The 18,315-nt window shown below is 41.6% G+C and overlaps 1 protein-coding gene and 1 long non-coding RNA gene across 3 annotated transcripts in view; one reads left to right on the plus strand and one right to left on the minus strand.

The window, feature by feature from the left end:
• The window catches only part of PEX1 (peroxisomal biogenesis factor 1), a 53,980-nt gene that overhangs the window by 22,625 nt on the left and 13,040 nt on the right, over positions 1-18,315 (plus strand). For both annotated transcript variants that reach the window (XM_073333965.1, XM_073333966.1), the window contains exons 12-20: positions 2,824-2,994; positions 4,284-4,438; positions 5,619-5,808; positions 6,055-6,221; positions 6,966-7,100; positions 9,243-9,307; positions 11,752-11,894; positions 11,973-12,076; positions 13,563-13,739. In XM_073333965.1, coding sequence (XP_073190066.1) covers positions 2,824-2,994; positions 4,284-4,438; positions 5,619-5,808; positions 6,055-6,221; positions 6,966-7,100; positions 9,243-9,307; positions 11,752-11,894; positions 11,973-12,076; positions 13,563-13,739 — 1,307 coding nt within the window. The remainder of the gene's footprint in view (positions 1-2,823; positions 2,995-4,283; positions 4,439-5,618; positions 5,809-6,054; positions 6,222-6,965; positions 7,101-9,242; positions 9,308-11,751; positions 11,895-11,972; positions 12,077-13,562; positions 13,740-18,315) is intronic.
• The window catches only part of LOC140907628 (uncharacterized), a 47,036-nt gene that overhangs the window by 8,675 nt on the left and 20,046 nt on the right, over positions 1-18,315 (minus strand). The window lies entirely within an intron of this gene.

An 18,315-nucleotide genomic window follows, 5' to 3' on the forward strand; every position in this document is an offset into this window, starting at 1 on the left:
TGCTTTGGAATATTAGGAAGGTAATAAAAGGAGTACTTGTGGCACCTTAGAGACTATCAAATTTATTAGAGCATAAGCTTTTGTGAGCTACAGCTCACTTCATCGGATGCATTCAGTGGAAAATACAGTGGGGAGATTTATATACATAGAGAACATGAAACAATGGGTGTTACCATACACACATGCTATTTGGACAGGACTAAACCTTTTTGAACTTCTGAAGCTATTTGTATCTCTTGCAGATAGAACTTAAGGTACACCAGTGTCTACCGAGAGACTTTCTAACTGGGTTTCCACTTGTATTTTCTCATGCTAAGAAGTCACTAACATGCCATGCCTATTCAAGATTAAGGCTATGTTTTAGTCACGAGTATTTTTAGTAAAAATCACGGACAAGTCACGGGCAGTTTAAAAAAAAAAATTCACAGCCGTGAGCTGTCCATGACTTTTACTAAAAATACCTGTGACTAAAACTTGGGGGGGAGGGAGAGGGGGCTGCCCGAAGCCCCCACAGGTGCTGGAGGAGGGTGGCCCAGGTGCTGGCAGGGGCAGTGGCAGCCTGAGGCCTGGGACCCATGTTGGTGCTGGGGGGGGGGGGCGCGGGCAGCAGCGTGCGGCCCATGACCCCTGCTGGTGCTGGGAGGGGGCAGGCAGTGGCCCGAAACCCCCGCTGGTGCTGGGAGGAGGGGTTGGCAGGGCCGGTAGGCTCCCTGCCTGGCTCTGCACCTCCCCTCCCCCCAGCAGCAGCAGAGTTTGGGTGTGGGAGGGGGCAGGGGATTGGGGCACAGGACGAGGTGAGGTGGATTCTGGGTGGCGCTTACCTGGGGGGCTCCCCAGAAGTGGCGACATACCCCCTCACTCAGCTGCTAGGCAGAGGCGTGGTCAGGCAGCTCTGCGCGCTGCCTCTGCTTGCAGGTACCACCCCCGCAGCTTCCATTGGCTGCGGTTCCCGAGACTGGAACCATGGGGCCCAAACTGCAGCAGCGGCCATTGCACCTTGCGCAGGGGCTGCCTCGGCTGTCCCTGATCCAGGCACACCAGTCGCTACGGAGGTCAGGGAAAGTCACGGAATCCGTGACCTCCATGACAAACTCGCAGCCTTACTCATAATCATAGCCCATTTTACCAGATCTCAGTCCATATCCTTTGTCCTGCTAAAAGATTACCCTATAACAGAAATCTGCAGAGCTGCTACATGAACTTCGATCCACACCTCCAGACTGTTATACCCTAGTGAATGCTTCTCAGGCAGATGCTGCCTTTAGTTCTGCAGTTCTAGAAACAGTTCCAGATTGAGTTCTGAAGCTCCCATCTCCTTCAGGGGGCACTGCTCAGGAGTCATAGAATCATAGGGTTGGAAGGGACCTCAGGAGGTCACCTAGTCCAACCCCCTGCTCAAAGCAGGAGCTATCCCCAATTTTTGCCCCAGATCCCTAAATGGCCCCCTCAAGGATTGAACCCACAACCCTGGGTTTAGCAGGCCAATGCTCAAACCACTGAGCTATCCCTTAAGTGGAGCAGCCATAGGGATGCTACTTGAAGAAGGAGAGATTGCTTACCCTCGACAGTAGCTGGAGTTCTTGGAGATGTGTGTCCCTATGGACGCTCCACTATTCACCCTCCATGCCCTCTGCTACATAGTATTTTATCTCTGTGGGACTTTGCAATGGAGAAGGAACTGAAGGCGGTTCATCTGTTGCACCTGCATATACCCTTGGTATGGGGCACAAGGCTAACTATGGCACATAAATGAACTGAATGGAAACTGCTGCCAAAAATTTCCGAGTGAAGGCACATGCGCAGCCCATAGAGAGACACATCTTGAAGAACTCCAGCTACTGTACAGGGTAAGCAATATCTCCTTCCCAGAATTCAACCACAACCTCAATGGTTAGTCCCCATTACTAAAAAAGAAAGACAGAAAGAAAGTTGGACTATATAGTTTTTCTCTGTGCTGGCTAGAACAAAAGTAGTTGAGTATAATTATATCTATACTCTTTCTCATGGAACAGGTGAAAGTATATCAAATTAGTGAGAACTAATTATTTTTTTGTATGTTAAGGAATTTACAAATTTCACATTGTATAGCATAGCCTTTAGTTTCTAATTTCAAGTTTGGCCTAGAAATTTTAATATTTTTACGAATTTTATAGATCTAATGTAAATGACTTTGTCCATCTGATAAAAATAACTTTTTAAAAAAGAAAACATTTAAAATAAATATTCTTTATATATAGTTTCATTGGGCATTTTTGAAACCAAGTGATGGTGAACTATAAAACCTGCCATTCTTCTGAAGGTATTATTAAATTATCAGTGCTTGCTGAACTACAGTAGTATTGACAATTTCTAATTGTTGTATGTACCAAATTGTGCTAGTTGTCTCTGTTGACCAACATTCAGGTTCTGTTGTGAGTTCAGAAGGACTTTGGTGCATCATAAGGGGTAGGAGGGCAAATATGGCTTTTTGCCACTTTTCCACTGACTATCCTTTCCTTGTAATCCTGGGCTTTATATAGTTCTGAAACTGTTCTAGTTTACTCTGATGTTGTATAAACTAAAGATCCTGTTGTGCTGAATGGCTGTGTCTGGCCATTCCCCCTTCTGCCCCCGGTATGATCCCTATTCCAAGGGAGGAGGCGAGCGTTCGTATAGAACTGGCATAGCCAGCTGAAGGTTCCTCCCATAAAGGAGAATCTTTAGCTGCCCATTTAGAGTCATTTTAAGGCTCTTTGCATTGCCAGCACAAAGAAATAAATCAAAGTCAAAGTTTGAATTTTTTTCATGCTGTGTTTTGTTACTAAGATTGTATTTTTGTTTTAGGAAAAAGATTAGAAAACATACGAAAAAAAGTGGAGGAAGTTTTTCTAGAGGCAGCATGGAGACAGCCATCCATTCTTCTGATGGATGATCTTGATCACATTGTTGGAGTTCCTTCTACACCAGAGCATGAGAACAGCCCTGAAGCAGTTCAGAGCTATAGACTTGCATATGGTAATGCTATGCTAACAGCTTCTGGGTATTTTTTTCCTGTTGCTTCTTATGCGTCTGGATAAAAATGTATTGTAATTTAGAATTTCTTGTACCTGAATGACAGTTGCCTGGACAGTTCTGTTTTCATCACCCCTGCTTCTGGATCATTCTATGTTGTAAACTGCCATAGTTTACAAGTTCCAGATGAATTTTGAACCATTATTAATATAGATTATTATGCATAAGTAGCATTTCTTTTAACTGAATGTGTACCTTTTTTATCTACTTCTTATCTACACACTTCATTGTGTGCGGGTCATCGGGGTTTTTTTTTTTTTTTTAAATTTTTACAAACCATAGCCTTTAAGTGAAGAACTGGACAATGCATCCTCCATACGATCTTTTTCTCTAAAGTGTAGCCAACATTAAAATCTCTCCACATAAATGTTTTCAGTACAGGAGACTGAAATAACATAATATGAAATAATCAGCATCAATGTATTTTATTATTTTAACTGTGTTAAATTCTGCCCTTTTTGTAGGATTTAAGCTATAACAGATCTTCAATTTTCTAAGCAGTTTCAAAGGGAGATTGCAACTTTTTTAATTAAATTCCTTTTGTGGTTTCTAGAATTCACACTGAGATTAAATTTTCAAAAATGTACACCTAAATTACAAAATGAGTACTTGTATGTACAATTTCAATGTCTTAATGCCTCATTTTTGTTTTATGCACGCTACCTTGATACGCAGTTTTAAAAGTTAGCATAAATGATCTGCCTTATTTATATGCTTTATTTTTGTACGTGACATCTAGAGATCTAAGTAGTTCAAAACTGCTATTTATCCTTAACTCTTAGTACAATGGCTTGGCACAAAACACAGTTTAACACCTTAGTATTGTGATAAGTCATACAATAAACTATCTAAATTATATTATTATTTCAACTTTTTCCTGACTACGCTGCAGAGTTGGGATTGTAGCTTTCTGCATTTTATTCATTCCAGATACAGCAGCAGAATTCACAATAGAGGAAAATAATCTTTAATATCACAGGGTAGACATCATCAATAACTATACAAGTTTAGTCCTATGCAAAGCATTTCTGACAGTGTTTCCTTGTTGGAGTAGACTGTGCCTTGAAAAATAAATACATTTGTTTAGATGATAACAGTTCTATAATACATTACAGAAAAGTTAGTGTAGTAGTCGGTGTTATATTTCCAGTACTGTAAAAATACTCAGCATTAATAAATGTATGAAATTTATAATCTTTTATTACTCATGAAACAATGTCTTCTATATCTAGTTCTGAAAGATGTGATAAAAGAAGTTATTTCCATGGGCAGTTTGATTGCATTAATTGCCACAAGCCTATCTGAACATTCTCTGCATCCTTCCCTTGTTTCTGGTCAAGGAACTCATGTATTTCAGTGCTTCAAACATATCCAGCCTCCAGATCAGGTAAATGCAATAATTGAATAACTTGGTCAAAATGTTGGTTGTGACTTCCCCACAGACTTAGATGCTGCACCAAAGAGGTAACAAAAAGGGATAATTTGCTGCTGAAGTTGAGGTAAAACCAAACCAAAAACACAACAACGCTACTGGGGATTTTAAGAGATCTTTTGTGATATTAAATAGCCTATAACTTTTCTATGTTATCTTTTGGGAAAAAAACACAGAAAGTTATGCCTAGTGGTGAGTCTGTCTCACACCACTCAAATTAACAGACACTTCACCATAATGTATACTTTCCCAAATTGTATTTGGGTTTTAAAATATTTAAAGGGAACTAGTTTTTTTAAATTCAAAAATTTGTTTAATTGAATATATCCTTCTACTCTTAAAAATAGGCTATATTGAAATGGTACAAAAGAAATAGCAATCAATGTATTAAATATAGTGTACTCTAAGGAAAAATAAAAAAGATTTGTATTTTGTACTAGTGTGTGAGAGAATGCCCACAACACTTTGGAATCGTACCCAAGTTTATGGTGCTTTTATTGTTCTCCTGTCATAAATGATCCATTTAAAAAATCAAGGACTGCATTCAGATCTCTAAGTGCTGACTTGTGGCAGAAGAAAAGACTTCCCCTGAAAAACTATGTTGTATGACAACTCTGTGATCTGAAATTACCCAGACTTGTTTTTTAACCAGTGTCCAAATACAAATAAAAATTTCCAGTATAGGCCTTATTCTATAAGGTAGTTGAGAATACTCAGCACCTCTCAGGATCAAGCCCTTTATACCTGTGTGATTTGGTCTGTTTGCTCCTAGGATTTCTCATTCTTCATTTCTGATTTGGAATTTATTCCAGTGTTTGTGATGCAGATATGACTGGGATAGAATAGAAAGATTGATTTCTGAAATGATCATTGCTGGGCTAGAGGTTACAGTGGTCAATTAGTCATTTAGAATTGTAAAGCTGGTGAACTCTTAGAGAAAGTCAGATAAAAAAATTATTTTTCTTCAATTTGTGTTAGTATTTTTTATACATTTGGTCAAAAAACTCCTATGTTGAATGAAATGTTGGTAACTGTGTTTTCATTATCTGAAACATTTGAGTCTTCTAAGCTTAAGGTAATAATTCATATCGGTGAAAAACTATGTATAAATTCACTGTATAGTTTTATTTTTCAGGAGCAAAGATGTGAATTACTGCATTCCATAATAGAAAATAAATTGAACTCCGATATAAACAGATTCTATGATCTTGATCTCCAGCATATTGCAAAGGAAACAGAAGGGTTTATAGCTAGAGACTTTACAATGCTAGTGGATCGCGCCATACACTCCTGTGTTTCTAATAAGGGAGCGTGCAACAAGGAAGGTATGTGATAGTCACCAAATCTCTACTTTGTTTTAGTTGTACCATATGGCATGTGTGTGCAATAATAATACAGAAGCAAAAAGTTATAGTAAAACTCTCCATACTTTACATTTAAAATGCATTTAACTGTTGTTTAGAAAGTTTTCTTGTCTTTGATATCATATTCATACATTCTTTTTTTCCCCCACCATAAGGGTAAATTGATTTTAACTGGAGTTTGTTTGTTCCCGGGGTTTTTTTCAACAGACTTGAATCTGTCAACCTTAGACTTTCAAAAAGCTTTAAAACATTTTACTCCTTCATCTCTGAGAAATGTTAACCTACACAAACCTAAAGACTTGGGCTGGGACAGGATTGGTGGCTTAAAGGATGTACAGCAAATACTCATGGATACCATCCAGTTACCCACAAAGGTACCCTTTTCTTTTAAACCAGGAACAGATGCTTCAGTACTTTACAAACCATTGTGTTTCTGGAACTCTGATTAACAATTTTACTTTGTGGAACAGCTACTCTTAGAAAAAATGGACTCTTACAGGTACAGCACAGAACGTGTAGTTCTGGTAGAGGGAGGACTAAGGTGCCTTTAAGCCATTTTTTGCACCCTCCCTTGCCTGAGATGCTCTGAAGGCTAGAGAGGCCTAGAACATAACATAAGCATTCCAGCCCTATGGGCCATAGTGCTGCCCAGAAGCTCTGTGGTATTGCAGCCTTGACCTGGACACATTCCTCCCAACCCCAGGCTTGTCTTCTACTCCTGGACTTGTAAGTTGGTCCTGAGAAGGTAACATTACTACAGCTATCTACAGTGGCTGAACCAGAGGACTCTTCCCGTAGCCGGTTATGGAGCTTTTAGTACCCTTTTACATCAGCCTGGCTCTTTTACCCAATGTAAAGGTACCAGAGTAAGGGTGAGAAAGTCACCCTAGAGCTTTTCAAATAAATGGTTTGGAACTTTTAGTAATAGGCTACTTTAATATAACCCAATTATAATATAACTGATAATATCAGTTGAGATGAGCCCTTCTGCTGATAATGTGGATGAAGTAAGTAATCCCACAAGAATGTCCATATAAATAAACACTTATCAGAAGCCAATTATTACATAATTACTTATTTGGAAATAGATATTACTCTTGATGACTCTGTATTTTCAGTATCCAGGATTATTTGCAAACCTGCCAATACGACAGAGGACAGGAATTTTGTTGTATGGTGCTCCTGGAACAGGAAAAACTCTATTAGCTGGTGTAATTGCCCGAGAGAGTGGAATGAATTTTATCAGCATCAAGGTAACAAAGTTTTGATGGTTTATTAGATCTTTGTATTAATGCAAAAAATCCCAACTTAGTTACTTTGTGTGTGTGTGTGTAATATATATGCAAAAACAAATACCAAAATAAGAAATTCACATTTAAAATGAAGTCATTGTCATGACCACAAATAAACTGTTACAACATTTAATTTTTCTGCTGTGGATAAATACTTACTTAGTCATTGGGCCAGACTGAGAGAGAGAGAGAACGAGAGAGTGTGTGTGTGTGTGTGTGTGTGAGTGAGTATGATGCTGTAGTCTAGAGGATGTGAGAGACCCAGGGTCCAGTCTCCCTGCTCCAATCACTCTTTTGTTATTTATCCACAGTGGAACAAGTTCAACAGGAAAGACTGAAGCCCCACCCTCCATCAGAATATCCCATAACTCAGTGGCTAGAGCAGTCTTCTGGGAGGTGGGAGACCCCTGTTCAAATCCTTCCCCCTCCATGAGAGGGGAATATTGAACCTGGCTCTCTCATCTCAGGTGAATGCTCTAACCACTGGGCTAAAAGTTATAAGGCGGACACTGCCAGGGCAATTTTGAATGGGGGCCAATCCAGTAGCCTTGCTTAGCAGCCACCTACTGGGTTGAGCCCTCCACACAAGATAGGTGGGAAAATGCCTTGTCAAGGTTCCTTCCCCACTCTGAACTCTAGGGTATAGATGTGGGGACCTGCATGAAAGACCCCCTGAGATTATTCTTACCAGCTTAGGTTAAAAACTTCCCCAAGGTACAAACTTTGCATTGTCCTTGAACCCTATCCTGCCACCACCAAGCATGTTAAACAAAGAACAGGGAAAGAGCCCACTTGGAGACGTCTTTTCCCAAAATCCCCCCAAGCCCTACACCCCCTTTCCTGGGGAAGGCTTGATAAAAATCCTCACCAATTTGTACAGGTGAACACAGACCCAAACCCTTGGATCTTAAGAAAACGAAAAATCAATCAGGTTCTTAAAAGAAGAATTTGAATTAAAGAAAAGGTAAGAGAATCACCTCTGTAAAATCAGGATGGTAAATACCTTACAGGGTAATCAGATTCAAAACATAGAGAATCCCTCTAGGCAAAACTTTAAGTTACAAAAAGACACAAAAACTTTCCATTATACTTTCCATTCAGCACAGTGTATTTTACCAGCCATTAAACAAAAGGAAATCTAACGCATTTCTAGCTAGATTACTTACTAACTTTACAGAAGTTCTGAGTCTGCATTCCTGATTTGTTCCCAGCATAAGCATCACACAGACAAACAGACCCTTTGTTTTCCCCGCCCACCCCTCCTGATTTGAAAGTATCTTGTCTCCTCATTGGTCATTTTGGTCAGGTGCCAGCGAAGTTATCTTAGCTTCTTAACCCTTTACAGGTGAAAGGGTTTTGCCTCTGGCCAGGAGGGATTTTATAGCACTGTATACAGAAAGGTGGTTACCCTTCCCTTTCTTTTTATGACATGCCTATTTCTATCTTTCCCCAGTTTGTGAATCAGTCTGAGGCTTAGGCGGGAGACAGGTGTCTGGACACCAGTCCACCTGCTCAGAGGCAGAAACATAGGCACAGAGGGAACTTTTATCCTGAAAATTTAGGCACTGAGTGGGAGTTTTGTGAATTGCAGTGGAGCAGAAACTGGGATTTAGGCACCTAAACTTAAGACTTAGATGTGTAAGTACCTTTATGGATCTGGCCCTGGCTATCTAAGCACCACTGAATGACTGCACACTGTGGCCACACAATGTTATCTCTGAGAGTTTTGTTTGTAATTAATCACTAAGTATTTTTTTAGAAAATTTTATGTATTCTTAATTTCTTCTTCTTTATAAAACTATACTAACTCAGTGGGTAATGCAGCTGGCCAGAATAGTTTAAATGTATCTTCAGAACACAATCCACAGACTTGTGATACTGTAACACATTTCCCTTTATAGCAGGAAGACAGAGTGTGACTGAAATTAGCACTACCTGGCACAGTTTACTAGTTTTTTGACTCACCTGGGAACCACTGCTTGCCCATTACTTTGAAATTCTCTAGTGCTTGCATAAATAACCCACCTTGTTAATAGATTCCACAGTGATATGGAATTAAGAAAAACCACAACTCCTGACTCTTCTCATTTTGCTATTTTACAGGGACCAGAGCTCCTCAGTAAATATATTGGAGCAAGTGAGCAAGCTATTCGAGATGTCTTTAACAGGTTGGTTCTCTAAGAATAAATTCTGTTGTAAATAGCTTCCACTTTCATGGATGATGCTAAAAATAATTATTTGAATTTCCTGGTCAGCAGTCTGAAGGAGCAGGCTTAATGGGTCTTGATCATTAGGTCTGAAATAGCTAGACCTGCTGAAACCACATGTTAAAATCCTGACAGGGTCAATTTAACCTTCATTCTTCATAATTTGATAAATTGTGTTCCTTGTAGTTTATTGTGTAGGTGGCCTTTGGGTAAGACTTCACAAACTGAGACCCTGTTTGCTTGTATTGACATTAAAGTTTCCATAGTAGTTTAACAGCATAATTGTGAACTTCAGAAGGAAATAGAAATAAGTACAAAATAAAGTATAAAATATTAATGGTAGTTAACTGGAAATCCTGTTCTTCAAAGCAGCTCATTTCCACAGGAAACCATCATAGTTGCTGCTGTCTATAATTAAATGTAACTATATTAGGACTTGTCTACATCAGGGGTGCTCAACCTACAGCCCGTGGGCCATACACAACCCACTAGAGCATTTCATAAGGCCCACTGTCTGCTTCCACACAATATACTAATGGCCAATTCATTAGCGTTTTGTCGTCATGTTTACATCATTTTAGTTTACACAAGTGTATAAATAGACAATACTGTACATAGGTTGTTTCTATCTAAAAACATACAAAACAAGCTGAACTGAAAATATAAAACCAATACTGGTGATTTTAAATCTTATTCAAATACGTAGAATCTGTTTGGCCCGTTCAAGATTGTGCTTAGGTTACTCCTGGGGAAATTCTGTACCACTACACATGTGCATAATTAATGAGCCTCACACAATTTTAATTTTTTGCGAAGAAAAAAAACTTCTGCTGGAATGTTGCTGCAGTTCCACCTTTTGCTCACCAGAGGGTGCTATGACAATAGAACACAGCAACCGCTCCCAGCCTGCTAGGGAAGAGAAAGAGCCTGCCTTCTTTGCAGCGCCTGTCAGGCCACGTCAGGAGACAGAGGCTATGGAGAGACAAAGTGCGGCTGCTGGGGGGGTCAGACAGGCTCATAAGGGCGAGTGGGGGAGGACAGACTGGGGCTGAATGGGAGTGGAGGCCCAGGGCCACGGGGGGAGGCAGGTGCAGGGCCACATGGGCAGAGCAGGAGGGGGTGCAGAGCTACAGGGGAAAGAGGCTGGCTGAGTGGGGGCCCAGAGACACAGGAACAGGAGGGTGTCTGAGTGGGGTTGGAGGGACACGTGGACAGGGGATGCAAGGACACACAGGGAGAGGGCAGATGTGCCTGACTGAATGGGAGAAGCTAAGAGTCAGCCAGGGTCTGCATGGGGGAAGCTCCCTAACAGTCCCTCCCCGCCCCTCAAAAAAACCTGTTCCATACTTTTCCCGCTCATACACAACAAGCCTCCAAGTTCACACCCAGACTCCTTCCCAGCAATTACTTCCCTCTCCCTCAGCTCCTCTATTACCTCCCTGACTCTGAGGGATGTGGAAAATATGGTTCTGTATTGAAGTTTAAATGAATTATTACTCAGAGTTCTGTATTAATATGCCTAGTAAAGAATCTATTTGTCAAAAAACATTTTCTGAATCTTTTTTTATTGCCTGTATTGTTACAGGCATACTTTGCTGACAGGTATTTTGAAATAAATGACCAAAAATAATTGAAACCAGTGTGATTATATTGTGTTATTTTGACAAGTAAAATATGCAGAATTTGAAAATATTTTGCACAGAATTTTTAATTTTTTGGCACAGAATTTCCCCAGGAGTATTAGGTTTATATGGCCCTCCTGTGTAATAAGGTTGCACATGACTGGCCTACATGAACACTGACTTCATGGCAAGCTGGGATGTAAATCTACCCTGCAATAGCCTGCCACACACTAAGGCTTATCTTCACAAACATTTAGACTGTGGCTAGCTGTGGTGTGAATCTATCCCACGCTAGTCTGCCAGGGTCTAACAGTTCAGGCATAAATAGTTTGTTAGAGCACTTTGATCTAGTCCTCTTTGAAACAGGACTAGATCAAAGCGCATTAGCAGATTTTTAATGTGCATCAGCTGGGTCCACACGAACAGTTAGACTGGGCAGATAGTGCACGCCAGATTCACACAGCAGCTTGCTGTAAACTAAATGTTTGTATAGACAAGCTCTTAGCATCCGTGTCAACCCTGCTGCTGCACACTAGAAATTCCCTTCTGTGCTTCAGTCTACTTCCTTTTCAAAGCAGGGTAGATCAAATACTACAGAACTTCTAGTGCATGGTAGTAGGATCCCCACTAGCACGGGGTAGATTTACACCCCAGCTTACTACAAATAAGTGTGTTTTGTGCAGACAAGTCCTTACAAACAGAACACATATTTCACATCTCTAAGCAGATTTATTTTACTTAGCTCAAACCTAAGCAGAACTGAAGGATTGTATTTTGTTCCAGAGCACAGGCAGCCAAGCCTTGTATAGTTTTCTTTGATGAGTTTGATTCCATTGCCCCTCGACGAGGTCATGATAATACTGGAGTGACAGACCGAGTGGTTAACCAACTGTTGACTCAGCTAGATGGAGTAGAAGGCTTACAAGGTAAATAATTTAGCTGTCTTTTTTTTTTTTAAAGGCATGAGTTCAACACATTAATGATAATCTCTTACTTTTTCTAAGGGGTTTATGTGTTGGCTGCTACTAGTCGTCCTGATTTGATTGACCCTGCTCTGTTGAGGCCAGGTCGACTGGATAAATGCCTGTACTGTCCTCCTCCTGATCAGGTGAAGAAACACTATACTGCACCATATATGAAAGGAAAAAAAATCAGAATAATGAGCGGGATTCTCCACTGCCTTGTACTTTGTGTAGTCATGTACACCTGAACAAAGTGGACTTGACTCACCATTGCATAACTTCAGTTTTACACCTGTGTAACTTTACTAATTTCTATGGAATTGCACTGGTGTAAAACTGGAGTAATGCAGAGTGGATCAGATGCAATGAATGTAAAATGGGGATAAACCATGACCAAATCAGAGTTATGGAGTTCTACGCCCGCTTTGCACTATGTAATTGACTATGCAGTGTTCAAGCAGTATAGAATCAGGCCCAGTATTCTTAGGTCTTGTGTTTGTAGAAAGAATGTCGTTCTTCAGATGTTTGTAATCCCATTTAGGAGACAGCCATATTCAATTTGATTTGACTGATAGCGTTAGTGTTTGTTTTTCCCAGATATTCTTCCATTGTTTTCCACAGATGTAGGGCCAATCATGATCTTGTGGCTAAAGCCCTCATAAAAGGGGCTTTGCTTACAGGAAATACATAGGAGCAGAGATTGTGGAGATTGAAATTTGTCATTTCCATCTGCCAACAGGACCCAGGTCACCATTTCACCTGCTGTTGCAGGGCATAATGAGGAGTAGAGTACATGGCCTTTTGCTTCCCCATGCAAATTAGTGACCCAGTGTTTTCCAGAGCAGGTAGGCATGGAGTCCAGCTGTTTGGGCTTTCCATTACCTGGTATCCATGCAATGGAAACATATTTCATCAGCATTTGGATAATTATGTACTGATGTAAATGGAAGGACTTCCAGTGACTTCAGTGTGTTTTGGATCAGGGCAGTAGAGATTGCAGGATTTGTCTCTTTGATTGCCCCTAATTATAATGGCAAATATTCATTAGCAATTTACATGGCAAGTTTAACAGATATCACCCCATTTCATTCTCACATGTACAAAGATAATCCCATGCACTAAGAATGCAAACACATTCTATCCAAATATTTTTCATTGCTATTTCCATAGGACAAAAAAATGAGCTCTTCAGTCCAACAGGGTTATTTCCTTTGTCTGGACACTTCTCTTATGTTTAGAAAGGTGAAAACTGGTAAAAAGGCAAATCCAGTTATATTTACAAAATGTGTATGAGAGTTCACCTTTTAATGGTGTATTTAAAAATCTTGGATATTGATAATATAATTAGAGAATGCGCTCAGAGAATTCATGGCTCACTGGATATTTTGTTTGGCAGCATTTTTCTTAGAAAAATTAAGTGAAAGTAGTAATGAGCATATGCTTGTATTTGAAAATAGATTGTGCAGTATTTCCATATATGTACTATTTTAATGATATGAGTATCCCCTTCCAAAACATACATTTCTGCAGATTAGTTTGACCACTTGAGAAAGTGCTTGAGAGAATTACTGTCAAAGTACTGAATAGCAGTTAGAAGCAGGAAACAGATGACTTTACCTTTTTTCTTTTTAGACTTCTCGTTTTGAAATCCTAAAAGCCCTCAGTCATTCTCTGCCTTTGGCAAATGATGTGGACTTTCAGCATTTGGCAGCAAAAACAGAGCACTTCACAGGAGCTGATCTAAAAGCTTTACTGTACAATGCCCAGTTAGAAGCAATACATGCTAGCTTGGGTTCAAGTTTACCACAAGTAAGTGCACTTAAAGTATTTAAAGGATTTCCTTAATTACTGCGTTGTGTTACAAATATATTTTAGAGAGGTTAACTTTACCCAAAAGAGATTTCTGCCACTTTTGGCAAAATTATATTTAAATAAAATGTCTCCTTTTCCTATAATTTCTGTGATCTGTAAACTCTGACAGATAGTTTAAAACTTATTCTATATTTGTAGCTTATTAAAATTTTAATAATTTCCCTGTGACAAAATTAGTTTAATTTTTTAAAGTATTTTTGCCATTTAGAAAAGATGTTGAATTGATTTGTTTTGGTCTGAACCCATGCATATTGAATGAGAGAAGTGACAAGACAGAACCCAGTAACCCCTCACATGAATGCCCTTAGGGTCGGTGAGCATTTTCCCAATGTTAGGGTACTAAAAGGAGTTGACATACCTAATAATATCAGCATGGACACCTGATAATTCTTCCTTGAGTAGTGTTCCCATGGGTGCTCCACTTCAGGTGTGCTCATGCCCCTTTAATCAGAGTATTTTGGTAGTAGTGTCTCTTTGGCCCGTGCATGCATCATATAATTCCTCATGCCCCACTCTGAGGCTATATAGGAGTGCACGGGCAAGCCACTCTCCATGCCTTCCTTTCAAAGTTGCTTAGCCTAGGTACCCTTCTTTAGTTATTATATTTACATTTTATTTAATAATTTAGGGTGACTTTTGATCTCTTTCCTCATTGGAGAGTGGGACTTTCCCCTCTTAGATTCTGTTGTCTTGGGTTAGGCCAGGCTCTCTGGGCTTCAAGTGATGCATTTCTTGCTGGGAGGCCATCCCGGTCAGTGATGGGCATTCTTGTTGTGTCCACTGCTTGGTTGAATCTCATATCCCTGAGAGTGCTCCAACTGCTCCATCTTTAAGGGCAGGGTAAGAAAAAATCGGGAGCTAACACTGAGATTCTTAATAATGGAGAGTTCCCTCCAACAAGCCTCAGCTCCAGGCCAGGAGACCCCACCGGATATTGGCTGCTGAGTGAACACAAGACCCTGTCAACTTCAACACATTTACCTAGGTCTACCCAAGGTAAATCCACTGAGAAAACCCATAGAAAATGAAGTCAATCTCCACAGAAAGAGTCCACTTCAAAAATACCTCAGTTCCCATGGATCGAGGCTGCTTTGGCGACCTCATGTCCCACTCTGAGTACAGTTGAGGCACCAGAGGCTCTCCGTATCAATCCTATGCCTGGGGCTCCAGGCTAAGCAGAGAAAGAGGCCAGCTAGCATGCCTAAGTACCAAAACCTTCAGTGCTGCACAAGCAGGACACTACATCATCAAAGCATTCCACCTCTAAGAGAACAGTTCCATGACTTCTTCGGTTCCGTCTGCATCGAAGTTGGCCACTAAGACAACTTCAGTACTGGGAAGATGTCATGCCTCTCATATGGTCTCGGCACTCCCTAATATTACCTCATTAGTACCATCTACTTTGACAAGAGTGGACTTGCCAGAGCAGCATATACCCTCGGTTCTGACAACGCAATGGGGCCCCGCTCTTCAAACCTACCTGCTACCACAGAAGTTCAGATTCTCAAAGAATCTACTGGTTTTGCAGGAGCTGGAGTCTCCCTTGTTCGTCAGTACTGCAATGGTATCGGTACCGCGACAAGCACGGTCATAGAATCATAGAATATCAGGGTTGGAAGGGACCCCTGAAGGTCATCTAGTCCAACCCCCCGCTCGAAGCAGGACCAATTCCCAGTTAAATCATCCCAGCCAGGGCTTTGTCAAGTCTGACCTTAAAAACCTCTAAGGAAGGAGATTCTACCACCTCCCTAGGTAACGCATTCCAGTGTTTCACCACCCTCTTAGTGAAAAAGTTTTTCCTAATATCCAATCTAAACCTCCCCCACTGCAACTTGAGACCATTACTCCTCGTTCTGTCATCTGCTACCATTGAGAACAGTCTAGAGCCATCCTCTTTGGAACCCCCTTTCAGGTAGTTGAAAGCAGCTATCAAATCCCCCCTCATTCTTCTCTTCTGCAGGCTAAACAATCCCAGCTCCCTCAGCCTCTCCTCATAAGTCATGTGTTCTAGACCCCTAATCATTTTTGTTGCCCTTCGCTGGACTCTCTCCAATTTATCCACATCCTTCTTGTAGTGTGGGGCCCAAAACTGGACACAGTACTCCAGATGAGGCCTCACCAATGTCGAATAGAGGGGAACGATCACGTCCCTCGATCTGCTCGCTATGCCCCTACTTATACATCCCAAAATGCCATTGGCCTTCTTGGCAACAAGGGCACACTGCTGACTCATATCAGCTTCTCGTCCACTGTCACCCCTAGGTCCTTTTCCGCAGAACTGCTGCCTAGCCATTCGGTCCCTAGTCTGTAGCGGTGCATTGGATTCTTCCATCCTAAGTGCAGGACCCTGCACTTATCCTTATTGAACCTCATCAGATTTCTTTTGGCCCAATCCTCCAATTTGTCTAAGTCCTTCTGTATCCTATCCCTCCCCTCCAGCGTATCTACCACTCCTCCCAGTTTAGTATCATCCGCAAATTTGCTGAGAGTGCAATCCACACCATCCTCCAGATCATTTATGAAGATATTGAACAAAACCGACCCTTGCGGCACTCCATTTGATACCGGCTGCCAACTAGACATGGAGCCATTGATCACTACCCGTTGAGCCCGACAATCTAGCCAGCTTTCTACCCACCTTATAGTGCATTCATCCAGCCCATACTTCCTTAACTTGCTGACAAGAATACTGTGGGAGACCGTGTCAAAAGCTTTGCTAAAGTCAAGAAACAATACATCCACTGCTTTCCCTTCATCCACAGAACCAGTAATCTCATCATAAAAGGCGATTAGATTAGTCAGGCATGACCTTCCCTTGGTGAATCCATGCTGGCTGTTCCTGATCACTTTCCTCTCATGCAAGTGCATCAGGATTGATTCTTTGAGGACCTGCTCCATGATTTTTCCAGGGACTGAGGTGAGGCTGACTGGCCTATAGTTCCCAGGATCATCCTCCTTCCCTTTTTTAAAGATTGGCACTATATTAGCCTTTTTCCAGTCATCTGGGACTTCCCCGGTTCGCCACGAGTTTTCAAAGATAATGGCCAATGGCTCTGCAATCACAGCTGCCAATTCCTTCAGCACTCTCGGATGCAACTCGTCCGGCCCCATGGACTTGTGCACGTCCAGCTTTTCTAAATAGTCCCTAACCACCTCTATCTCCACAGAGGGCTGGCCATCTCTTCCCCATTTTGTGATGCCCAGCGCAGCAGTCTGGGAGCTGACCTTGTTAGTGAAGACAGAGGCAAAAAAAGCATTGAGTACATTAGCTTTTTCCACATCCTCTGTCACTAGGTTGCCTCCCTCATTCAGTAAGGGGCCCACACTTTCCTTGGCTTTCTTCTTGTTGCCAACATACCTGAAGAAACCCTTCTTGTTACTCTTGACATCTCTTGCTAGCTGCAGCTCCAGGTGCGATTTGGCCCTCCTGATATCATTCCTACATGCCCGAGCAATATTTTTATACTCTTCCCTGGTCATATGTCCAACCTTCCACTTCTTGTAAGCTTCTTTTTTATGTTTAAGATCCGCTAGGATTTCACCATTAAGTCAAGCTGGTCGCCTGCCATATTTACTATTCTTTCGACTCATTGGGATGGTTTGTCCCTGTAACCTCAACAGGGATTCCTTGAAATACAGCCAGCTCTCCTGGACTCCTTTCCCCTTCAAGTTAGTCCCCCAGGGGATCCTGGCCATCCATTCCCTGAGGGAGTCGAAGTCTGCTTTCCTGAAGTCCAGGGTCCGTATCCTGCTGCTTACCTTTCTTCCCTGCGTCAGGATCCTGAACTCAACCAACTCATGGTCACTGCCTCCCAGATTCCCATCCACTTTTGCTTCCCCCACTAATTCTACCCGGTTTGTGAGCAGCAGGTCACCAAGGTGAGACCTTTCCCTGGTGCCACTTGGCTCTCCAACACATTCAGAGAGTGCTGAGGCCCCCCTCTTGAAGAGCAGGAATTTTCCTTTCATTCAAATAGTTTTATCCAAGATTCCCTGACACTTCAGACGAGATTTCCATCCTGACACTTCTGACAAAAGAGGGATTTGCACCAAAGATGGGTTTGTGTTCCCCTGACCTGGTTCAAGCACCGATGAATGTCACTCAGATGCCTTTTGGCCCTCCCCATTGGCCATACTGGGATTTTTGGGCTGTATATCATCCACAATTTTCCCATGCCCCTTTTCTCTCTTGCGGGGAATACGCCCCTACTCCAATTGCTCCTCCTTCGTTATCTCTGGAACAAAAATCCTTTGAGAAGCAGGAGGCCAGGACACTTAAAGAGGTTACTCCACAAGCAAATATTCATTTTTCCCAGATGAAGCAATTATGTCTTCCTCACCAACTGTGGCTGATGACTTCAGATACTTCCAAGAGTTAATGAAGCACATTATGGATTCCCTCCAGGTTCCCCTAGAGGAGGTCAGGGAGCCACAGCATAAGCTCTTGGACATCCTCCAATGGATCCCTCTACCTGAGTTGTCCTGCCTATTAATGAGACCCTGTTTGATTTTG

This window comes from Lepidochelys kempii, chromosome 2 (assembly GCF_965140265.1).
Source record: "Lepidochelys kempii isolate rLepKem1 chromosome 2, rLepKem1.hap2, whole genome shotgun sequence".
NCBI lineage: Eukaryota > Metazoa > Chordata > Testudines > Cheloniidae > Lepidochelys > Lepidochelys kempii.